This window comes from Xenopus laevis, chromosome 1S (assembly GCF_017654675.1).
Source record: "Xenopus laevis strain J_2021 chromosome 1S, Xenopus_laevis_v10.1, whole genome shotgun sequence".
Lineage (NCBI taxonomy): Eukaryota > Metazoa > Chordata > Amphibia > Anura > Pipidae > Xenopus > Xenopus laevis.
Genome location: NC_054372.1, coordinates 59,249,856 through 59,273,592, shown reverse-complemented (window position 1 = coordinate 59,273,592; position 23,737 = coordinate 59,249,856). Strand labels below are relative to the sequence as shown.

The following is a 23,737-nucleotide window of genomic DNA, read 5'->3' as shown; positions in this document are numbered from 1 at the left end:
GAGTCAGAAATCCGGCCCTGGGGCGACAATCTCCTCAAACTGCCTTCCCTGTGCCTGCCTCCTGCTTTAATGACAAAACGCCAGCGCCAATGCACTCGTGGCGATTCAATTTCTGATGTCGTCCGAAGTTTCCTCGTGAGGCAACTTTGGACGACTTCGGAAATCGAAGCACCGTTAATGCATTGGCGCTGGAACATTGACACTGGCCCCGCAGAAGAGCAGATTAGTCACCAGGCGACTAAATCTCCCCGAATCTGCCCGTGTGCTAGCTCCATAAGGGTAATGGCACATATTAGGTGAATAGGAAGACACAGGCTGTCCTTGGCACAAAAAATGTTTGTTTTTTTAAGTGATTTGGAAAAGGCAAAATGTTTCTTAACTCTACTGGCACTAGTGGGGTCATTGCCCGATCTGGAACATCAGAAGTACAAAATAACACTTTATGTTTATTCTTTAATATGTCTTTTGTCATTAAATGTTGGTACTGATATAGGTAGCAGATACCTGAAACGGTAGGGGATGTTTTTTACATTGTTCAAAAAGTATTATCTAAGGGGTTGTTCACCTTTGAATTAACTTTTAGTATATCGTAGAGAGTGATATTCTGAGAAAATTGGCAATTGGTTTTCATTTTCTATTATTTAGCTTTTTATTCAGCAGCTCTCCAGATTGCAATTTCAGCGATCTGGTTGCTAGGGTTCAAATTACCCTAGCAACCATGCACTGATTTGAATAAGAGACTGGAATATGAATAGGAGAAGGCCTGATTAGAAAGATTAGTAATAAAAAGTACTAATAACAGTAAATGTGAAGCCTTACAGAGCATTTGTTTTTTAGATGGGGTCAGTGACCCCCATTTGAAACTGGGGTCAGAAGAAAAAGGAAAATAACTCAAAAAGTATGATATATAAATATTGAAGATCAATTGCAAAGTTGCTAGGAATCGGACATTCTATAACATACTAACAGTTATCTCAAAGGTGAGCCACCCCTTTATTACCTATGATACCCTATGTTGATGTAAAAATATGCTTTATTTCTTTTTTAAAATTCTTGTATATGTATAGTAGCAAGGACAGGCCTCCATTAGCTCTTATAGAATGGTTTCAACTAATTATTAAGTTATTATGCTAAATTTTAAGAGATGCACAAGAGCCTATGTGCATCATTACAAAGGAAACAAAATGCACCGATGACTGGCTGTTAATGTCTTTTATCAGGGAGCAATTCAGAGGATCAACTGACAGTCAGCCAATGCCCATCTTTGCTCAAAATTATCAACATCTCCTGCTGAAGGCTGCCAAAAGGTCAGTTAACAGGCTTATGTTTGGCAATGTTCACAGCCTGCTGTCTTTTTTATACAAGGTAGACGGCTTTCTCTGCACGACATTGTAAAATACTTCTATCAATTAATGCTAGGTGGCAAATTTAAATCTATATAAGTAAAGCTGATAATATTAAATCATGTTTAGTCAGTAGTTCCAATTACAACAGTTTTTTTAACAGCCAAAGCTATAATCTTATTTGATAGATAGTAATGACAATGCTAGTTGGGGGACGTCATGCTACTAGATGCCCACTTCTCACTTAGTAAAACAAACACTTTCAAACCATTTAGGGTCAGGGCACACGCTCAGACTCGGGGAGATTAGTCGCCCGGCGACAAATCTCCGCTTCTTTGCGGTGACTAATCTCCCTGAACTGCCTCCAGCCGGCTACAAGGTAAATCGCCGGCAGGTTGGCATTCGGAGCGATTCATTTTTTGAAGTTTCCTCGTGAGGCAACTTCAGGCGACTTCGGAAAACGAATCGTTGCCTGTGATTAGCGCCAGCGATTTTTCATTTTAGCCAGGGCTAAGTGAGGGAAGGCGTTCGGGGAGATTGGTCGCCGCAAAGTCGAGGCGATTAGTCGCCAGGCGACTAAATCTCCCCGAATCGCCCAGTGTGCCCTTACCCTAAAGTGTCATTAAACAAAATTAATTTAGGTTTATCTGATCAATTTCCTCAAGGGTCAATCAATGACATGTTGTCCAGCTTCTGGCCAAATATCACTTATTAACTTGTTTTGACCAGTAGTAAAAATAAGTGGATCCGATGAAAAGTCACTATGAGAACATTTATTCTATTTCAGAAATGAACTTGTATTCCTAAACACTTGCACTGACTCTGATAGTAGCTCAGAAGAACATACTGTAGGAACCTCTCTAGCCTTTGTACAAGAGTTTGCTCTCAAGCACATTCAGAGACTGAATTATTTTTTCCTTAAAAGGTTGTAAAAGTTTTCAGATACATGCTGAAGTGTGGGTTGCCAAAAAACTACCAGCAACAGGCATGATTCAGGAAAGAAGAAAGCATTCAAAACACAGTTTCTATTCATGGCAACATTTCAATCCAGGCAACTCATAACAGGTAAGGTCTCGTTCCCCTCCTCATATAACTATTTTCTTGATGCTGACACACTGACATTCACATCAGTTTCCAACTCAGTTTACTGTCTAAGGTCCCTATTATAGTCACAGACACTAGTGTCAGTTTCATTAGTTAACCTGACTGTATTAGCACCTATATTAGTGTAGTAGGCTCGAAACTATTTTTCAGAGAACTGTGAGGAGAGTTGCAGTTTCACTTTATGTCCCAAAACTGCTGCAATAATAAGAATACACAAGTTATTTACATTGTAAAGTACACACTTAGGGGCAGATTTATCAAGGGTCGAATTTCGAAGTGTAAAAAAACTTCGAAATTCGACCATCAAATAGGCTACTTCGACATTCAAAGTCAAATTCGTAGGATTTTTAACATTTTTTCACTTCGACTTCTAAAAAGTAGCCAAATTTTGGCTATATGTTCTAGGAGGTCCCCGTAGGCTAACATAGCAATTTGGCAGGTTTAAGATGGCGAAGTCGAAGTTTTTTAAAGAGACAGTACTTCGATTATCGAATAGTCGAAGCATTTTCACTTTGAATCAAAGTCAAATTTGCCCTATTCGATGGTCAAATTACCCAAAAAATACTTCAAATGTCGAAGTTTTTCAATTCGAATTCACTTCAATCCTTAGCAAATCTGCCCCTTAAACTTCCGCTAGGCTATCCCACATATGGGGTCAGCTGTCCATTATCCAGAAAGCTCAGAATTATGGGAGGCCATCTCCCATAGACTCAGTTTTTTTCATATAGGTTTTTATTTTGCATTTTTGCAAAAACAAAAATAAAAGAGAAAAACAAACAAGCAGGCTTGGCACTTACATGAAGACTGGGCATAGTTGTATACATATATTCAGTTTCAAAGTAGAAGAAAGCATGTAACACATGATCGAGGTGTACGCAAAGCTAAACATAGAATTCAGTCATCTTGTTGGTTGGCATCTAACCAAGGTTCCCATATTTTCTCAAATTTCCCAGGTGCCCCCCGAGCATTGAATGTTAATTTGATTAGAGGCATTGTAACATTTATTAACATTCCTATTAGGTTTATTTAATGTTTAAAATATTTTTTAGTAAACTTATAGTATGGTGAATTTAAGGAAAGATCCCTTTTCCGGAAAACCCCTGGTTTTCTGAGCATTCTGGATAACAGATCCTATACCTGTATAACCATGGCAGAAAAGGATAATATACTTTAATGTACTTTATAGCCCAATCTCACTTATATGTCAGACTAACCAGTCTTGAATACCTCTAGACTATAGCAGACTAAATTCATCAGAGGGTTTCATTAGTGCTCATTCCACTGGCCGTCTTTCTTATGATAGCTAAACCAATGCACTGCTGATGTTATGTAACTACTGTGATTACATTGACTTTATTTTGCAGTGCTAAACTCTCTGAAGGGAACATAAAATAATAATAATGGAATAGAAAAACAAATCATGTAGATTCAATTCAATTGTCATTTGTTTTTTTTGCACATATTGGGAGATACTGTTACATTTTGGATACTGTGTGAAACAAACAAGCACACTGTCTATTCTCTGATTAAGAAACCTGCTTGCCTACCATTATAATTGTCAATCTTTCCATAAATGGTGGAGGATGCGAGCAGAGATCCCACTACCTCTCGCACAGTAAAAACAGTCAGAACCCCCAGATATTGGAACATACCACTTTTACCTCTTCACAGAGAATAATTAAGAAAAATAAAGTCCTTTAAAATCACTTTCTCTTGCCGATCTTCCCACAGTCTCTCACTGGTGGATTGCAACTCGAGATCGCTATGACGACTTTAAGTGAATCATAGGTAGAAAAGGGAAGCATGTAGCCAGGGATAGTATGCCTCTGAGGAAGCCAGCTGATTGGTGAAACGCGTTTGCTTCAGGCAGGAAGTGACGTTACACAGGAAAAACAGGAAGAGACACGAGGGGGATACTCACACACTAGCAGGGACCCTAGATCGAGAGTGCAACCTGTGCAAATATCTTTTCCTATGTGCGGTCATTCTTCACACTAAATATGAGTGCAAATTTGTTTTAAACTTTTTTTATACTTTTTAATAAATGGTGTTACACTATCCTGGCTTTATATCTCTCTATGGGAACATGAGGAGCTGACAGGAGAAGGGCGAGACCTGTTAAACACTACGAGCCATATACTATACCTACAGTTTGTAAGTTGGCAATCCAGCCAAACGGTGGTGGAAAAATTGGAGAAACGTTGCATGTCACCAATAACAGTGGAAATTTAAAGGGGAAATACACCTCAAAAAAAAAAAACCTGGACATTGGGTGTTGGTGCGATATTGAAACATATTGTGCTATTTTTTCTGTTTCTTTCTCTTTTGCCGTAGGCGCTGATCTGCATATACACTTTTACCTCTACAGGCAGCTCTACTTACAGTATAGCTGCCACCTAATTACCTCAATAGGAGGGATTCTTAACCCACTGGAGTCCATGTATATGCAGAGCCGTCATTAAAAAACATAAAATTTTCTAGCTCACCCCAGCCCCCACCCCAGATCCCATCCACCTCACACCACAGTTAAAAGACCACACAGACATCAACGCTAAAAACTGTTTTCTAAAAAGTTAGAAAAAAACTTTGGTGCCAGGGCCCTCCCATTAACATTTTTTCAAAAAAATTTGTGATCAGGGTTCCCCTATAAGTTAAAAAAAATAATTGGTGACCAGGTCCCCCCTATAAGTTAAAAAATAAACAATGGTGCCAGGGCCCCCCATAAAAGTTTTTAAAAATCATTGGTGCTCAGGGCCCCCTTAAAACTTTAAAAAAAACATTGGGGCCCCAGAAATTTAAAAAAAAAAAAAAAAAAAAAAAAAAAATTGGTGGCAGGGGCCTATAGAGTATAAAAGAATACATTGGTGGCTAGGGGTTTAAAAAAATAAAAAAACACAGATTGGTGTTCAGTAGAACTGGGTTATGGACCTCAACTTCGGCTCCTTTTGTGACGTTGTGTCTTTTCGCAGCTTCGGGACTTCATCTTCGGCTTCTTTCGTGACTTTGGGACTTTTCGTGATTTCAAGAATTCAACTTCGGTTACTTTCGTGACTTCGGCTGTTTGGGACTTCGGCTTTTCGTCGGTTCAGGACATTGGAAGAGGCGGCATGGCTTCAGCGCTGTCAAGGGGGGGGTCTCAGATATTGCGAAAAGTGCCCTGTACAGCAGTACCCCCCTGATGGCGGCCCAGTGTATATGTATATACATATGTAGGTATGTATAGTACATATAGTTCTGCAGACAGCATTTTGATTTTAAATACAGTTTTTTTTACCTTTTGACAAGCAGCTGAAGTGTATCCACTGATTTCTCTATAAGAGCCACCACCTCAGAGTAGGGTATACTAGTACAAGAGGTTCCATTAATGGAAGTAACTTCATCTCCTTCACATAAACCAGCAATGGAAGCTTTGCTTGGGCTTTTAACCTGAAACAAAAAATAAAAAGTAACATTTACAGGGAAGTACTCAGAACATGAAAAGCAGATCTATCATTCACACAGGTACAAGAGATTTGGCTGATATAGACTGTCGATTCTGTATTTGGGTTGAATTCTATTGTATCTTGTAATCTAATAAGGAATAGTAGTGAGTGGAAGCTTTGGCTGAAATAGATGTTGCATCCCAGAATTTTTATGTCTTTAGTCATCGTTTTAGAAATAGTAACTTTTTCATGGCTTCCTTTTGTTGAGAAGATAATATATATAAGACAGACACAGGTAGTGGACTGTAAAGTTAAATAAACACTTTTTTAATTCTGTTAAATATCATTTAAATATTAAAGGAGTTGTTCACATTCAAACACTTTTTTCAATTCAGTTGGTTTCAGATAGTTTCAGACGTTTTCCAATTACTTTCTATTTTCTATTTGTGACAGTTTTTCCTAATACTGAAGTGGAAAGTTTAATTTTTTTTCCTTCTTATGTCTTTCTAAAGAAGCTCTGAGAGGGGGTGGTTGCCAATTCTGCTGTAAATAAATACATTTAGTCAGGGCCACCATCAAAAAATCAAAGGACCATATGACAAAAGTTTTTGGGTCCCCTGCGCCCCTCCTACCCCAACCGCAGGCCCTGCCTCAGACCCCCCCGCACCCCACCACAGGCCACTTCCCAGACCCAGTGCACCCCCATTGTAAAAAAGTCATTGCTAAAACAGTTCTTAAAATACAAGCCAAGGTCCCCCTTATAAGTTAAAAAAACATTGGTGGCCAGGGCCCCCTACAAGTTAAAAAAATCATTGGTGGTTAGGGTCCTACTACAACTTAAAAAATCATGGGTGGTCAGTCCTCTCACAAGGCAGAAAAAAATCATTGGTGTCAGGGACCCCCTACAAGTTAAAAAAATCATTGGTGGTCAGGGCACACCCACACAAGTAAAAAGAAAAAACATTGTTGGCCAGGGCCCCCCTTAAAAGTTAAAAAAAAACAACAAATAAAAAACATTGCTAGGCATGCCACTACAAGTTTAAAGAAAAACATTGCTGGTAAGCCACCGCACAGGTGTGTGCAAATGAGGATGCGAGTGTGCAGCCATTCGGAAACAGGGATGCGTGGACAAGCTTGCGTCACTATTCTTAATTCTAGAAATTATTGTAACCATTATGATGCTATTTTCCTTCTAATGAAGCAGGTTCAAGAAGAGAGAGAGAGAGAGAGAGAGAGAGAGAGAGAGGGGGGAGGGGGGAGGGGGGGAGCAAACTGAGCATGCTCAAGCCCAAGTCCTGGAGGTTTAAGCTGAAAACAGGAAGTCTGATACTGAAGCCCATGTGTACACAATAGAAGGAAAGAAATGTGGTGTTTCTTTTGACAGAGGACTCTGAGCAGCATTACTTTGAGGGTTTACTGGTGTATTTATATGGCTATTTCTGATAAAGCTTACTAAGTTTTTACCTTTCCTTCTCCTTTAAAAGAAATTGCTAAACATTGCACTTTTCTCTTTAGGAATTTTGCTGATTCATAGTTTGCAAGTGTGTTTGTGATAAGCAGAACAATAACAGATGGAATTTACTTGGGAATAATATAATCAAATCATTACTGGGATTATGTAGAACTTGTTAGACTTAATGGTCCTATAGTTCTTCTTTTCAAGTGTGAATAGGCGCATTTGTGTGAATACACGCATGCACACTCCCTCTTAGCCATGAACAGCCAGCATGAGAGTGGAGGGGACTAGAATAGGGGTAGGAGGCAGATAAGGTACGTGCCTAATGCCCCCACAGCTTTGCGCCTTGGGCACTTGCCTACTCTACCTAGCCCTGGTTCCAGCCTAGTTGCCTACTGCACCATAGAGTTATTACTGCAATATACTGTAGTTGTAGTTTTGAATTTTAGGCTACAGGCTCCGGAGCACTGGCTCTGCTGCTCTCAGCCTGTGTTTTTGTTTTCTTCATTTTTTTTTCTTTTCTTTGGCCCAGCTCCATTTTTTGCACTTAGAAGTAAACTCGAGGGGAGATCAGCCCAAAAACACAAAGGCAGACATTTTTGGGCTAACCTCCACTCGGATAATGAGCAAGAGCTCGAAACATGTCGTGTTCGTGAATAAAGGCAACGTTTGCAGCAGATTCGCCTGCGCTTGTTTGTATCCACATTTGAATTTCTACATAACCTCCACTCTGCTCCTTTTGCCTGCACTGAAGCAGAAGCGCAGTGCAGATCAACAGAGAAGGGAAAGGGAGTGGATCCACTTCTCTCAGCCTGCAAATAAAAAAGCAGACTGAGAGCAGTAGAGTTGACGCTCCAAGTGCCCTCAATTTTAAAACAGGATGATGAGCAAAGGGACTTGAAAGGATTCTGCTTGAGCTGCATTATTGTTAGGGTAGATTTCATAGCAACCTAAAATTAACAAGAACACGTTTGAATACCTACAATACTATCTAACTGTCTGTTTTTCATGGTAACAACTATTAACACTATATTTAAAGATAAGAATCACATTCTGCAAAGTTATTCACTATTATACTTAATATCCATGATAGAATAGATAGTGCCAACATGTTATTACTGCAACAGCAAACTGCAATCTGACCATTGACAAACATGGAATGGTATTCTCAGTTTACTCTCCAACAGCAGGAATGTAAACAGAATACTCCTTTAGAAGCCCATATTGGTATAGATGTTCGTTCAAGACTCATTTAAAAGGTAGAAGTGTTCTATCAATTTCTTCTGTGTGATTATAAAAGAACAGCAGTAGCAATAATGATGGCAGGAAAGCACAGCACAGACCATGGATACAAAATCATGTCCATATAAACAATACCGTTTGTGTTGCAAAAAACCCTACAGAGACCGAGAGAGAAAAGGACTTTCACTATGCTAAAGCTATATTGAGTATAGAAGGAAAAATAGATGTATCTGGCACATACACAGGTTAAGTATGCTTGCTTTCGGTAAGACGGGAACTACGGGTGTAACCCAGCTCCAAACTACAGTTACTATACTATACCCCCAAAATGAATACTTGAGCAACAGATAGTTTATATCAAATTAAGTGGCATATTTAAGAATCTTGTCATACCGATATATACATTTAAGTAAATATTGCCCTTTTACATCACTTGCCTTGAACCACCATTTCGTGATGGTCTGTGTGCTGCCTCAGAGATCACCTGACCAGAAATACTACAACTATAACAGGAATAAGGGGGCTGTACTCACACAGACGCATGTAAGTGGCAAACGCAGGTGGGACACAGCATGTTGCACTTCACCTGCATTAGGCGCATACATGCGTCTGTGTGAGTACAGCCCCCTTGACAATAATTGAGTGCATCTACTCCTGTGCTCCCCTGCGGCTAAACGAAAGAAATCGCAACGCAGGGGAGCGCAGGTAAAACCGCCCATGTGTAAGAGCCCTTGGAATGTTATAAAATGGCCAATTCTAAGCAACATTTCAATTGATCTTCATTATTTGCTTTTTTTTTAGTTTCTTTTTAATTATTTGTCTTCTGACTCAAATGGGGTGTCACTGACCCCATCTAAAAAATGAATGCTTTTTAAAGCTACAAATGTATTGTTCTTTTTGATGACTAATTGTTCTATTCAGGTCGTCCCCTATTCATATTGAAGTCTCTTATTCAAATAAATGCATGGTTGTTAGGGTGAATTGGACCCACAGACACAAATACAAACAGTGGATGTAATTTAAGTTGTAAATGTTAAAGAAACAAAACAAAAATCCCCATTTTGTAAAACAATATTACACTGCACATTTTTATTGTGCACCTTGAAGGTAGTATATTTTTTAGTTCAGATATAAAGACTATCGAGTTTAATTAGATACACTGTGTTCTGACATTTGCCCATCAGTTCAACATTTCGGGGGTTGTTTATCAAAGGTTTTTTTCTCTAATTGGAGTATATGAGGTGTCATCTTCAAAGTGAGAAGTTTGGCTTGGCTTGCCGCTTCTGTTAACATCTTCAAATAGTTCAAGGGACCTCTGCCATTGACTTCTACATGAACTTCTCGGCAGGTTTTAGGTGGAGAATAGTCAAATTAGAACCACTTCCAGGGTCGAGGTGTGATAAATCTCACATTCAAATTCGAGTTGGTGCCTTTAAATTGGAATTTGTGAGTATTGACTAAAAAAAAAATTGAAAATTCAAATTTACCATTCCAACCTCAGTAAATCTGACCCTTCATGTTGACTATAGCACATTTCTCATGCATTTCCTCCTTTTCCCTCACTTATTTTGTCAGAAAGTAAAAGTTGAAATATTTCATAGTTTCTTATGGTCTGTCAACTATTGCAGATTTGTATCTTAATGCTAGCTCATAAAGTCTACTCATGAGTAAAAAAGATTCTTTTACACATTATTATTGATGCAGGACACTTGTACTGCCATATGTAAAAGGAGCAGTAATGCCTTACCAATAACCTGTTTGCTTTTAAACAAGTTACCAGTTGATACTACATTATACCTGCTAATAGTTTGCTATGGGTTACTTGCACCTGTGCCTTTTTTTACATATGGAAGTTAATGGGGCTCATTTATAAACTTTGTGCAGTGCAGAATAATTTGCACAGTGAATATATTTGCCCTGTGCATGGTTATATTTATAAATCTGGATAAGAGTGGTGTATTTAATGTGCAAACGGAATTGCAAAAATTATTTTTACACTGCGATCATCCATAAGAGCTTTTTGAATATGGTAAATTGTGAGTATTTATGCGCACACTTATGCAACAACTTTGGTGGCTGAGAAAATATTTGAAAATCAGATTCACAAATTGCAAATTTAAATTGCTGTCAACAATGTTTTTTGCACACAACAGTCTGGCATAGTAGCCTCACCCACGCAAACATCCAACTCATTTGCGTGCTATTGCGAAAATTTGTTCACAATGCAAATTTAAAAAAACCCCAGAAATATAGACACAGTAGTGCAATATTTTAGTGTTCAAGAAAAAACATGGGCAATAAAACATAAATATGCACTGCGCAAACTTTATAAATGACCCCCAGTGTGTTGTGCTTAAGGGCTCATACACACTAGTGTTTCTAAGAGCGCTCCCCTGCGGTCAATTCTATAGTGTTTAGCTGCAGGGGAGCACAAGAAGAAATGCAATCAATTCTTCTGAAGGGGCCTGTAGTGACACGGGTGCTGAATGCAGGTGGAACACAATGCTAGTGTGTACAAGTCCTAAGGGCTCTTACACAGGGGCATTTTTCTGCGTTTTTTAAACACATGCTGAGCCTGAAAAATGCATATATTGCAGGGGTTTTTACGAAACTGAGTGCATTTTTTTCAGTTCCAAATGTATCCCTCTATTTTATTGATAGCTGAACATTTGTCAAGTACAAGGAAATGCAACAAACACACTGAAATACAAATGGGAGTAAAAAGCAACTCAGAACGGTCATGAATAAAAACAGGCAGAATATAACGGAATCAATTAGTAAATGTGTTTATTTGCACTCAAACCAGGGGCGTAACTACCGGGGGAGCAGGGGGTGCAACTGGGCCAGGGCCCGCACCCCCGCAGGGCCCCCCCCGGTAGATCGCGCACGCTGCAGCCGGCTGGAGTCGGCTGCAGCGTCAGAGAAAAATCACGCAGACGAGGGTGGGGGCAGGCCCGGCTGCAGGGCCCGCACCAGGGCCCGCCCCCACCAAGTTCCGTTACTGACTCAAACCTTTATTTAAACACGTGTTAAATGCAGAAAAAAAAAACATATGTAAGAGCCCTAGCTGTTGCACGCAATTATAGGTCATGCAGATGCACTTGCACACATTTGCATGCAATACACTTAATTGCCACTAATCTTTGTGCATCTTGTAAAGTATATGATGTAAATATTTGTACCTGACTGGGGTAGAAGTAATTACTTGCATACTGGGTAAAAACATGGTGAATTTGACCAATTTTCTTGCATTCTGCACTTCTTAATAATATATATATATGTCCTGATTCTGAGCCAGTTGTATATCTAAAATCCCTGCTAGTCAGAACACCTTTGTGTTTTGATAAAGTGCAAACAATTGATTTTTAAATAATTTTCAGGACATTTAACATGTGAGGATAGAACTCCACTTTTTCACAAATGTTAGAGCAGTCCCTTTCCAGTGTTCTATATAACCAGCTTATGATAAAATATTTATTACCACTTTTATTTTAGTACTGTTAACAGTTGTGACATTTATTGCAGTGCAGAATTGGCTCACATACTGTAAAAGCAATTATCTGCTTTTTAAGCTAACAATTTGGCATAAATGCTATGCTCATAGTATATTAAGGGGCCGATTCACCAAATTCGAGTGAAGGATTCGAAGTAAAAAAACTTCGAATTTCGAAGTATTTTTTGGGCTACTTCGACCATCGAATGGGCTACTTCGACTACGACTACGACTTCGAATCGAAGGATTCAAAGTAAAAATCATTCGAAGTTCGAAGTACTGTCTCTTTAAAAAAAACTTCGACCCCCTAGTTCGGCAGATAAAAGCTACCGAAGTCAATGTTAGCCTATGGGGAAGGTCCCCATAGGCTTGCCTAAGTTTTTTTGATCGAAGGATATTCCTTCGATCGTTGGATTTAAATCCTTCGAATCGTTCGATTCGAAGGATTTAATCGTTCGATTCGAAGGATTTAATCGTTCGATCGAAGGAATAATCCTTCGATCGTACAATCGCAGAATTTGCGCTAGATATTCGAAGTCGAAGGATTTCAATTCCTAGTCGAATAGTTAATTAACCCTCGATATTCGACCCATAGTGAATCAGCCCCTAAGTGTGGAAATAAAGAGAAGAGATCAGTAACAATTATTTTTTAAATCAAATATATCACATTGACCATTCATTGCAAGGTAACATGCTTTCCCATAGGGAGAATAAAATCTGCAAACACAGAATTTACTACGACGCTACTTCTATGACAGTGCTGTAGATTATATTATGTATGGCAGGGGTGCCCAGACTTTGTCACCTCACGAAGATAGCAGGATGGCGACTATTTTTTTTCAGACGCGAATATTTATATATTGAATTCTATGGGCTTGCAACTTTTTCTTTACACGCGACTATTTATTTTTACAGGTGACTATTTATTTTAACACGCGACTATTTATTCCGCGGTCTACCAGAAACGTTAATGCAATCAACTGGTAGAGCGGGATCGGCGTCTTGGGCACCCCTGATGTATGGCATGTAAAAGAGTTGTTATTACCCAAAAACCTAGTTAATATTTGCATACGATTTAGAAGCCAGCTACTGTGGTATAATTGTGTTATAATGCCTTGCTTCTCAGAGCTTACTCAGATGTGAGTTTGTATATGTAGGAAAAACTGAGTAACTTAAAGGACCAGTAACATCAAAAAAAAATATTTAAAAATTCGTTAGTGCACAACGAAAAATAAACACCAAGACAAATTAAACTTTTAAATAGCAAAGCCTTTATTAAGAAATAACTTACAGATTGTCCACTTCCTGTCCTCTTCAGAAACGGCGAAAAGGCGACCATCCATACAGCAGAGATCGATTTCTCCTCCCTGGCAATTCTACTGACAGGCATCGTCCTTCATCCTCCTCCCGGTGTCACGGGCTTTCCTCTCCTGCAAGCGCAGTAGTCTTTCTCCCGTATCATCAGTGCAGCGGCCAGTAATAGCTTGAGCTCCGAGTTCTACAAGTGAAACTATGAAGACTCCATTCGGACCTGAGTACGCGGACGCAGTAGTCTTTCTCCTGTATGCGTTTGCGTCACTCGCCCTCACTCTGGCTACTCTTCATCCTCTGGAGGGAACTGACCACTTCTGCCATGTTAGGGGAGCAGCACCCAGCCTGCCGGCTCCCCCCATCATCATCCGCACAGCATGTTCATCAGCTCCACTGGCTCCTATGCTCATCCGAAGGCACCCTCTCTTCCCTGCAATCCACGAGCAGGCGGCCGCGGGAGTCCACCACCCCCTCAATCGGTAGAGGCGTCTGGGATTGGCCGGGGAACTTTACGGGAGACCGGAAGCGTTCAGAGAAGTTCCGTGCTGGATAATGTCTGTGGCCCGCGACGCAAACGCAACAGCTATCTGCGCTGAGGGATGAGCTGAGGGACTACGTTTCAGAGCACTGGCTTGGTCCGTGTGCTCAGGTCCGAATGGAGTCTTCATAGTTTCACATATAGAACTCGGAGCTCAAGCTATTACTGGGCACTGCACTGATGATACGGGAGAAAGACTAGTGCGCTTGCAGGAGAGGAAAGCCCGTGACACTGTTGCTGCTGGACACCAGGATGAGGATGAAGGACGATGCCTGTCAGTAGAATTGCCAGGGAGGAGAAATCGATCTCTGCTGTATGGATGGTCGCCTTTTCGCCGTTTCTGAAGAGGACAGGAAGTGGACAATCTGTAAGTTATTTCTTAATAAAGGCTTTGCTATTTAAAAGTTTAATTTGTCTTGGTGTTTATTTTTCGTTGTGCACTAACGAATTTTTAAATATTTTTTTTGATGTTACTGGTCCTTTAAATAGGGATGTCGCGGACTGTTCGCCGGCGAACTTGTTCGCGCGAACATCGGCTGTTCACGCTCGCCGAATGTTCGCGAACGTCGCGCGACGTTCGCCATTTTGGGTTCGCCTTACCTGGCGCTTTTTTTTGACCTCTCACCCCAGACCAGCAGATACATGGCAGCCAATCAGGAAGCTCTCCCTCCTGGACCACCCCCACACCCCCTGGACCACTCCCCTTCCATATATAAACTGAAGCCCTGCAGCGTTTTTTCATTCTGCCTGTGTGTGCTTGCAAGAGCTAGTGTAGGGAGAGAGCTGTTACTGATTTCACTGATTTCTTTGAGGGACAGTTGATAGTAAGTTTGCTGGCTAGTAATCTACTTGATACTGCTCTGTATTGGAGGGACAGAAGTCTGCAGGGATTTGAGGGACATTTTAGGGTAGCTTTGCTGGCTAGTAATCTACCTTCTACTGCAGTGCTCTGTATGTAGCTGCCTGCTGTGGGCACTGATCTCTTCTGATCTCATCTGCTGACTGCTGTAATAACCCAATAGTCCTTGTAAGGACTGCTTTTATTTTCTTTTTTGTTGTTTTACTTTGCTACTTTAACAGCCAAGTGCTATTAGTCTAGCAGTGTTGGGGAGTGGGACTGGTGTGCTACTGTGCTGCTCCTAGTAGTTCAGCAGCACCAACCCGAGAATATTTTTTATTTTTAATATACATATAATTTTTTTTTTTATTTTACTTATCTTACTGTTCTTTAAGGTGTCCAGTGCTGTTTGCTGTTCTTCATAGTAGTGCACCAATAGTAGTGCACTTGCAGGCATTATTTGCCCAGTGGCCATCTAGCTGTGTGAGCTTTTTCACATTCTGTCTAAATATCAATAATAATACCGTCTCCAGAAACACCACCTGAGTGACGTTTTTCAAGCAGCAATAATATATTCCGTATCCACCACTGCTGTAGTGTATACGTTGACCTTGCAGGCATTATTTGCCCAGTGTGTTCTTCATTTTCAAACCACTGCCACTTAGCTGTGTGAGCTTTTTCACATTCTGTCTAAATATCAATAATAATACCGTCTCCAGAAACACCACCTGAGTGACGTTTTTCAAGCAGCAATAATATATTCCGTATCCACCACTGCTGTAGTGTATACGTTGACCTTGTAGGCATTATTTGCCCAGTGTGTTCTTCATTTTCAAACCACTGCCGTCTAGCTGTGTGAGCTTGTTCACATTCTGTCTAAATATCAATAATAATACCGTCTCCAGAAACACCACCTGAGTGACGTTTTTCAAGCAGCAATAATATATTCCGTATCCACCACTGCTGTAGTGTATACGTTGACCTTGTAGGCATTATTTGCCCAGCGTGTTCTTCATTTTCAAACCACTGCCATCTAGCTGTGTGAGCTTGTTCACATTCTGTCTAAATATCAATAATAATACCGTCTCCAGAAACACCACTTGAGTGACGTTTTTCAAGCAGCAATAATATATTCCGTATCCACCACTGCTGTAGTGTATACGTTGACCTTGCAGGCATTATTTGCCCAGTGTGTTCTTCATTTTCAAACCACTGCCACTTAGCTGTGTGAGCTTTTTCACATTCTGTCTAAATATCAATAATAATACCGTCTCCAGAAACACCACCTGAGTGACGTTTTTCAAGCAGCAATAATATATTCCGTATCCACCACTGCTGTAGTGTATACGTTGACCTTGTAGGCATTATTTGCCCAGTGTGTTCTTCATTTTCAAACCACTGCCACTTAGCTGTGTGAGCTTTTTCACATTCTGTCTAAATATCAATAATAATACCGTCTCCAGAAACACCACCTGAGTGACGTTTTTCAAGCAGCAATAATATATTCCGTATCCACCACTGCTGTAGTGTATACGTTGACCATGTAGGCATTATTTGCCCAGTGTGTTCTTCATTTTCAAACCACTGCCATCTAGCTGTGTGAGCTTGTTCACATTCTGTCTAAATATCAATAATAATACCGTCTCCAGAAACACCACCTGAGTGATGTTTTTCAAGCAGCAATAATATATTCCGTATCCACCACTGCTGTAGTGTATACGTTGACCTTGTAGGCATTATTTGCCCAGTGTGTTCTTCATTTTCAAACCACTGCCATCTAGCTGTGTGAGCTTGTTCACATTCTGTCTAAATATCAATAATAATACCGTCTCCAGAAACACCACCTGAGTTGTTGTTGTTTTTGTTTTAAAAATAATGCCAGGCAAAGGCAGGCCGCCACGCAGAGGCACTAGGGGCCGTGCTGCTATGCTATCCTGTGGCCCTAGGAAATTGCCCAGTTTTAAAAAGGCAATGACCCTGAACTCCCAAAATGCTGAAGAGGTAGTTGACTGGCTTACACAGCACACCCCATCCTCTACCGTTTCTAACTTTACCACAACATCCTCATCCTCCACTGCTATGGGCACCCCACGTAACACTTCCTCCACCACCGGCGCCCCTTCTTCACTGGAGTCAGAGGAGTTATTTTCACATGAGTTTCTTGAACTGAGTGATGCGCAACCATTATTGGCAGAAGAAGATGAAGGAGATGAGGACGTTACACCAGATTTAATTCTGGCAGAGAACACAACAGAGATGGACATAATGAGTGATGACGAGGAGGTCCCCGCTGCTGCTTCCTTCTGTGAGCTGTTAGAAGAAATTGATGCATCTGAGGAGAATGATGATGAGGAGATTGATGTTTTGTGGGTGCCCAGTAGAAGAGAGCAAGAGGAGGATAGTTCAGATGGAGAGACGGAGAGTCAGAGAGGCAGGAGGAGAATAAGACTTAGAAGAAGCAGGGAGGACAGCTCGCAGGGAACAGTAGGGCAACAACATGTATCGGCACCTGTGGTCAGCCGGCCAACGCACCCACCATTGCCGCCAACGCCGCCAACTTCTACTGTTACCGCCAGATTGCCAGCTTCAAAAAGGTCAGCAGTGTGGGATTTTTTTAATGTGTGTGCCTCTGACAAAAGCGTTGTAATTTGCAATGAGTGCAGTCAGAAACTGAGTCTTGGGAAGCCCAACAGCCACATAGGTACAACTTCTATGCGAAGGCACATGAACGGCAAGCACAAAGCACTTTGGGAGCAACACCTCAAAGGCAACAGGCAAACTAAAAGCCACCCTCCTTCTGGTCCAGCATCTTACTGCTCTACCTCTGCTGTCCTTGACCCGTCTGAACCACCCTCCACTCCGCATTCCACCTTGACCACCAGTTCCCATTCCCAGTCATCTGCCCCCAGCCAAGTTTCTGTGAGGGCCATGTTTGAGCGTAAGAAGCCAATGTCTGCGAGTCACCCCCTTGCCCGGCGTCTGACAGCTGGCTTGTCTGCACTCTTAGCCCGCCAGCTTTTACCATACCAGCTGGTGGACTCTGAGGCCTTCCACAAATTTGTAGCAATTGGGACACCGCAGTGGAAGGTACCCAGCCGCAATTTTTTTTCAAAAGTCACTGCATCTCTGTCACTTAGTGTTGGGCCAAAGGTCCATATGACTACTGACGCATGGTCCTCCAAGCATGGTCAGGGCAGGTATGTCACCTACACTGCCCACTGGGTGAACTTGGTCATGGCTGGGAAGCAGGAAATGTGTGGCTCAACAACGACAGTGGAGTTGGTGTCACCGCCACGGATTGCACGCGGTTCTGCCACCACCTCTACTCCTCCTTCGCTCTCTACCTCGTCTTCTTCCTCTTCTTCGTCCTCTGCTGCTGGGTCCTCCTCCTCCACACCTGTACACCCCCAGCTCCCCCTAGGCTATTCGACGTGCCAGGTACGCCGTTGTCATGCTGTCTTGGGGATGACGTGCCTGGAAAGCAAAAACCATACCGGATCTGTACTCCTGTCATCTCTGCTGTCACAGGCCGATCGGTGGCTGACCCCACACCAACTGAAGATCGGAAAAGTGGTGTGTGACAATGGAAGCAATCTGTTGGCAGCACTGAGACTGGGCAATTTAACACATGTGCCCTGCATGGCACATGTTCTGAATTTAATAGTACAACGTTTTGTCTCAAAGTACCCAGGATTCCAGGACGTTCTCAGGCAGTCCAGGAAGGTGTCGGCCCATTTCAGACGTTCCTATACAGCCATGGCACGCCTTGCTGACATTCAGCAGCGGTACAACATGCCAGTCAGGCGTTTGATTTGCGACAGCCAGACTCGCTGGAATTCAACGCTCCTCATGTTGGAACGTCTGCTGCAACAACAAAGAGCCGTCAACGAATACCTGTTTGAACTGGGTGGTAGGACTGGATCTGCAGAGCTGGGGATTTTTTTCCCCCGTTACTGGGTGCTTATGCGCGATGCCTGCAGGCTCATGCGCCCTTTTGAAGAGGTTACAAATATGGTCAGTCGCACCGAAGGCACCATCAGCGACCTAATACCCTTTGCTTTCTTCCTGGAGCGTGCCGTGCGACGAGTGACAGATGAGGCTGTAGACCAGCGTGACGAGGAGCAGGAAGCGCATGATTTCTGGTCGGAATCACCAGAACGAACCCAGGCACCTGCTGCAACGCAGGGAGAGGTGTCAGAAGTGGAGTCAGAGGAGGAAGGTGGCTTTGTGGAGGAGGAGGACCAACAGGAGCAGGCTTCCCAGGGGGCTAGTGGTGACCTTTTGGGGACCCCTGGTCTTGTACGTGGCTGGGGGGAGGAGACCGTGGATGATGCAGTCCTTGATAACGAGGAAGCGGAGATGGATACCTCTGCATCCAACCTTGTGAGAATGGGGTCTTTCATGCTGTCATGCCTGTTGAAGGACCCCCGTATCAAGAGGCTTAAGGAGAAGGACCTGTACTGGGTCGCGACTCTACTAGACCCTCGGTACAAGCATAAAGTGGCAGAAATGTTACCAACATACCACAAGTCTGAAAGGATGCTGCATTTACAAACCAGCCTGCAAAACATGTTGTACAATGCTTTTAAGGGTGATGTCACTTCAGGAACTCATCAACATTCCAGGGGCAGAGGTGCCAGTAATCCTGCCACGAGCGCACCTGCAAGGACAAAGCACTTTGGCCACTCTGTAACGTCAGACATGCAAATGTTTTTCAGTCCAAGGCAGCGGCAGAACCCTTCAGGATCCACCCTCAAAGAACGCCTCGACCGGCAAGTAGCGGACTACCTGGCATTAACTGCAGATATCGACACTCTGAGGAGCGATGAACCCCTGGACTACTGGGTGCGCAGGCTTGATCTGTGGCCAGAGCTGTCACAATTTGCCATGAACCTCTTGTCTTGCCCCGCCTCAAGTGTCCTCTCAGAAAGGACCTTCAGTGCAGCAGGAGGGATTGTAACTGGGAAGAGAACTCGCCTAGGTCACAAAAGTGTGGAGTACCTGACCTTTATTAAAATGAATGAGGGGTGGATCTCGGAGGGTTACTGCACGCCGGAAGACTTGTTCTGAGTTTCTGATTCTGACTCCCCATGCAGCTGTCCTTCTCTGCACGCCTCTTGACTCCACATACAGCTGTCCTTTAGCGTCCTCCTCCCTCCACCACCGTTACAAACTAGGGTGCAAACCCTACTGGTTTAATTTGAATCCAGGTAAATCCTGAGTTTTTCTGGCCTCTGTGCTTCAGTGGCTGCGACCAAAAAAAACAGAATATTTTCAGCATTTATATGGCATATTTTTTCTGGCCTCTGTGCTTCAGTGGCTGTGACAAAAAAAATTCATATTTTCAGCATTTATATGGCATATTTTTCCTGGCCTCTGTGCTGCAGTGGCTGCGACAAAAAAAATTAATATTGTTTGCATTTATATGGCATATTTTTTCTGGCCTCTGTGCTGCAGTGGCTGCGACCAAAAAAAACAGAATATTTTCAGCATTTATATGGCATATTTTTTCTGGCCTCTGTGCTTCAGTGGCTGCGACCAAAAAAATTGAATATTTTCAGCATTTATATGGCATATTTTTTCTGGCCTCTGTGCTTCAGTGTCTGCAACAAAAAAAATTTATATTGTTAGCATTTATATGGCATATTTTTTCTGGCCTCTGTGCTTCAGTGGCTGTGACAAAAAAATGAATATTTTCAGCATTTATATGGCATATTGTTTCGGCCTCTGTGCTTTAGTGGCTGCGACAAAAATAAATGAATATTTTCAGCATTTATATGGCATATTTTTTCTGGCCTCTGTGCTTCAGTGGCTGCGACCAAAAAAAACAGAATATTTTCAGCATTTATATGGCATATTTTTTCTGGCCTCTGTGCTTCAGTGGCTGCGACCAAAAAAAACAGAATATTTTCAGCATTTATATGGCATATTTTTTCTGGCCTCTGTGCTTCAGTGGCTGTGTCAAAAAAATGAATATTTTCAGCATTTATATGGCATATTGTTTCGGCCTCTGTGCTTCAGTGGCTGCGACCAAAAAAAACAGAATATTTTCAGCATTTATATGGCATATTTTTTCTGGCCTCTGTGCTTCAGTGGCTGCGACCAAAAAAATTGAATATTTTCAGCATTTATATGGCATATTTTTTCTGGCCTCTGTGCTTCAGTGTCTGCGACAATTTTTTTTTATATTGTTAGCATTTATATGGCATATTTTTCCTGGCCTCTGTGCTGCAGTGGCTGCGACAAAAAAAAAATTAATATTGTTTGCATTTATATGGCATATTTTTTCTGGCCTCTGTGCTGCAGTGGCTGCGACCAAAAAAAACAGAATATTTTAAGCATTTATATGGCATATTTTTTCTGGCCTCTGTGCTTCAGTGGCTGCGACCAAAAAAATTGAATATTTTCAGCATTTATATGGCATATTTTTTCTGGCCTCTGTGCTTCAGTGTCTGCGACAAAAAATTTTTATATTGTTAGCATTTATATGGCATATTTTTCCTGGCCTCTGTGCTGCAGTGGCTGCGACAAAAAAAAATTAATATTGTTTGCATTTATATGGCATATTTTTTCTGGCCTCTGTGCTGCAGTGGCTGCCACAAAAAAAAATTAATATTGTTTGCATTTATATGGCATATTTTTTCTGGCCTCTGTGCTGCAGTGGCTGCCACAAAAAAAAATTAATATTTTCAGCATTTATATGGCATATTGTTTCTGGACTTCTGGTTCAGTGGCTGCGACAAAAAAACATAATTTTTCAGGAAAGTACACATGCCTAATTTTTCAGGGTTCTGCAACAGTGGCAAAATCGGATCTTTTATGGTCACCGCAGGTGATCAATAAAGTAGACCAAAACTGGGCCCACACTGCAGAATCAGTGTTTTTTGGTTCACTTCACTGTACATTGAATTACCTCTGCCTGACCGTGCACGTGCGCACAAGCACGGTGACTGCTAAACACACCACTACAGAAATATTGCCACCAACAGGACGAACATCCTGGAGGTGACAAGCAACTAGTAATTAAAAACTATTATTTGCTCACTTGACGGTATCATTCATGAAAGCTCTTTGCGTCTTTTTGCGTTGCAGTAAGCACCGCGTTTCGTCTTTGCGTGTGAACAGGCTGTAACCTTTACACGACTTGATTGGCATGTAGACGCCGGACGTTTTAAAGCATTTTATTACACAGGTTTAGAAATGTAGTGTGATTTCTGCCCTTTACAGCACAAAACACAGCGCTGTGTCAACAATGGATTTTTTAGAAACATTTTTGCCCTTGATCCCCCTCTGGCATGGCACTGTCCAGGTCGTTGCACCCTTTAAACAACTTTAAAATCATTTTTCTGGCCAGAAATGTCTTTTCTAGCTTTTAAAATTCGCCTTCCCATTGAAGTCTATGGGGTTCGCGACGTTCGCGAACCGTTCGCATTTTTGACGCAAGTTCGCGAATATGTTCGCGAACTTTTTTTCCGACGTTCGCTACATCCCTACCTTTAAACAGAAAGTTCTTAAAAGCGGTATACAGTATGTGAATACAATTAAAAAAGTGACCTTCAAGTAGTATTTCTCTTGCTCTAAGTGGTGTAGAAATGTAAAATTAAGCACAAAAAAGAATGAATGAGCTGATGCAGTCAGATTGTGGCTTAGTTCCCTAAAAGCCATCCTGAGAGACCTTAAAGGAGAAAAAAGGTCTTTTTTTTTACTTGGGGGTGCCGAAAGTTAGGCACCCCCAAGTGATCGCATGTTCTTACCTGAAACCCCGGGCATCTATTAGGGGAAACTGCACCGACCTATGATTCTTCCAGCGAGCACCAAGGAGCGATCATATTCCTGCTTCTTCTATCTTCAAATTTCCTGGGGCAGACGCATGTGCAGTAGAACGAAATAGCCGACTTTTTCATTAAAGTTCTGCTTTTCGCTCTACTGCACATGTGCAGCCGTGAGAAAAAGAAAGAAGCCTGAAGCCGATTGCTCTGTGGTGCTCACTGGAAGAATCCCGGGCTGGTGCAGTTTTCTTCTGATAAGAGCAGGTTTCAAGTTAGTACATGCCTAACTGGCACCCCCAACGCAAAAGACTTTTCCTTTCCATTTAAATGTTTCTCAGGGTGGCTTTTAGGGAACTCAGCAACAACAAAATGTGTTTATTTTTCCATGAAGAAACACAGAATTTTCTAAATATAAATATTTGACTTCTCTCTATAAATGGGCAAAATTTACTAAGGTTCTAACTGTAAATTTGAATTTGAATTTTCAAATAATTTTTTGGTCAAAACTCACAATTTTGAAATTTAAAACCACCAACTTGAATTTAAATTTGAAATTTATCACACCTCAACCCTGAAAACAGTTCGAATTCGATACTTCCCCACCTAAAACCTGCCAAGTTCATGTAGAAGTCATTGGCAGAGGTCCGTTGAACCATTTGAAGATGTTAATAGCCTTCCTGACGTTTGAGTTTTTTTTGGGGGAGGATTCGAATTTTCGGGTCATTTCTATTCAATCAAATGCTAGACGTTCCAGATTTATCATAAATATCCTCCCATTCTAGTATATTCAAATTTATTACATTTATTAAAATTGAAAAAAAATCACATCACTTTCAACCTTTGATAAATAACCACTTAACTGTGTGTAGTATGGGGCAACCTCAAAGAAGTAAGAGTTAATAAATATAGTGAGTATAAAGCGGCCATAGGAATGTAGTGCTTGTTACAAGGTATTAAATGACTGAATGCTCAAGTCATTACCTCTTGTGGCAGTCAGTCAAAATAATTGCTACTCGTGTGACTTCGCTGTCACTATGAAACCTTCATGGCTGCATAATTGTTAGACATCCATGTTCAAAAAGACATGCACATATCAAGTGTTATGCATGGGATTCAAGAGAGCCTAACAGATTATCACCTCCCTTCTGTCATGAAGAAATACAGCTCACCCTAAAACACTAAAGTCACGAGAAAATAGTTGGTTTATTAAGTACTTGCATT

General features: G+C 41.6%; 1 protein-coding gene across 1 annotated transcript in view; it reads right to left on the bottom strand.

Moving 5' to 3' along the window:
* synpo2.S (synaptopodin 2 S homeolog) overlaps positions 1-23,737 on the bottom strand; it is a 163,335-nt gene that overhangs the window by 37,694 nt on the left and 101,904 nt on the right. The window contains exon 2 of the mRNA XM_018243370.2: positions 5,722-5,873. Coding sequence (XP_018098859.2) covers positions 5,722-5,873 — 152 coding nt within the window. The remainder of the gene's footprint in view (positions 1-5,721; positions 5,874-23,737) is intronic.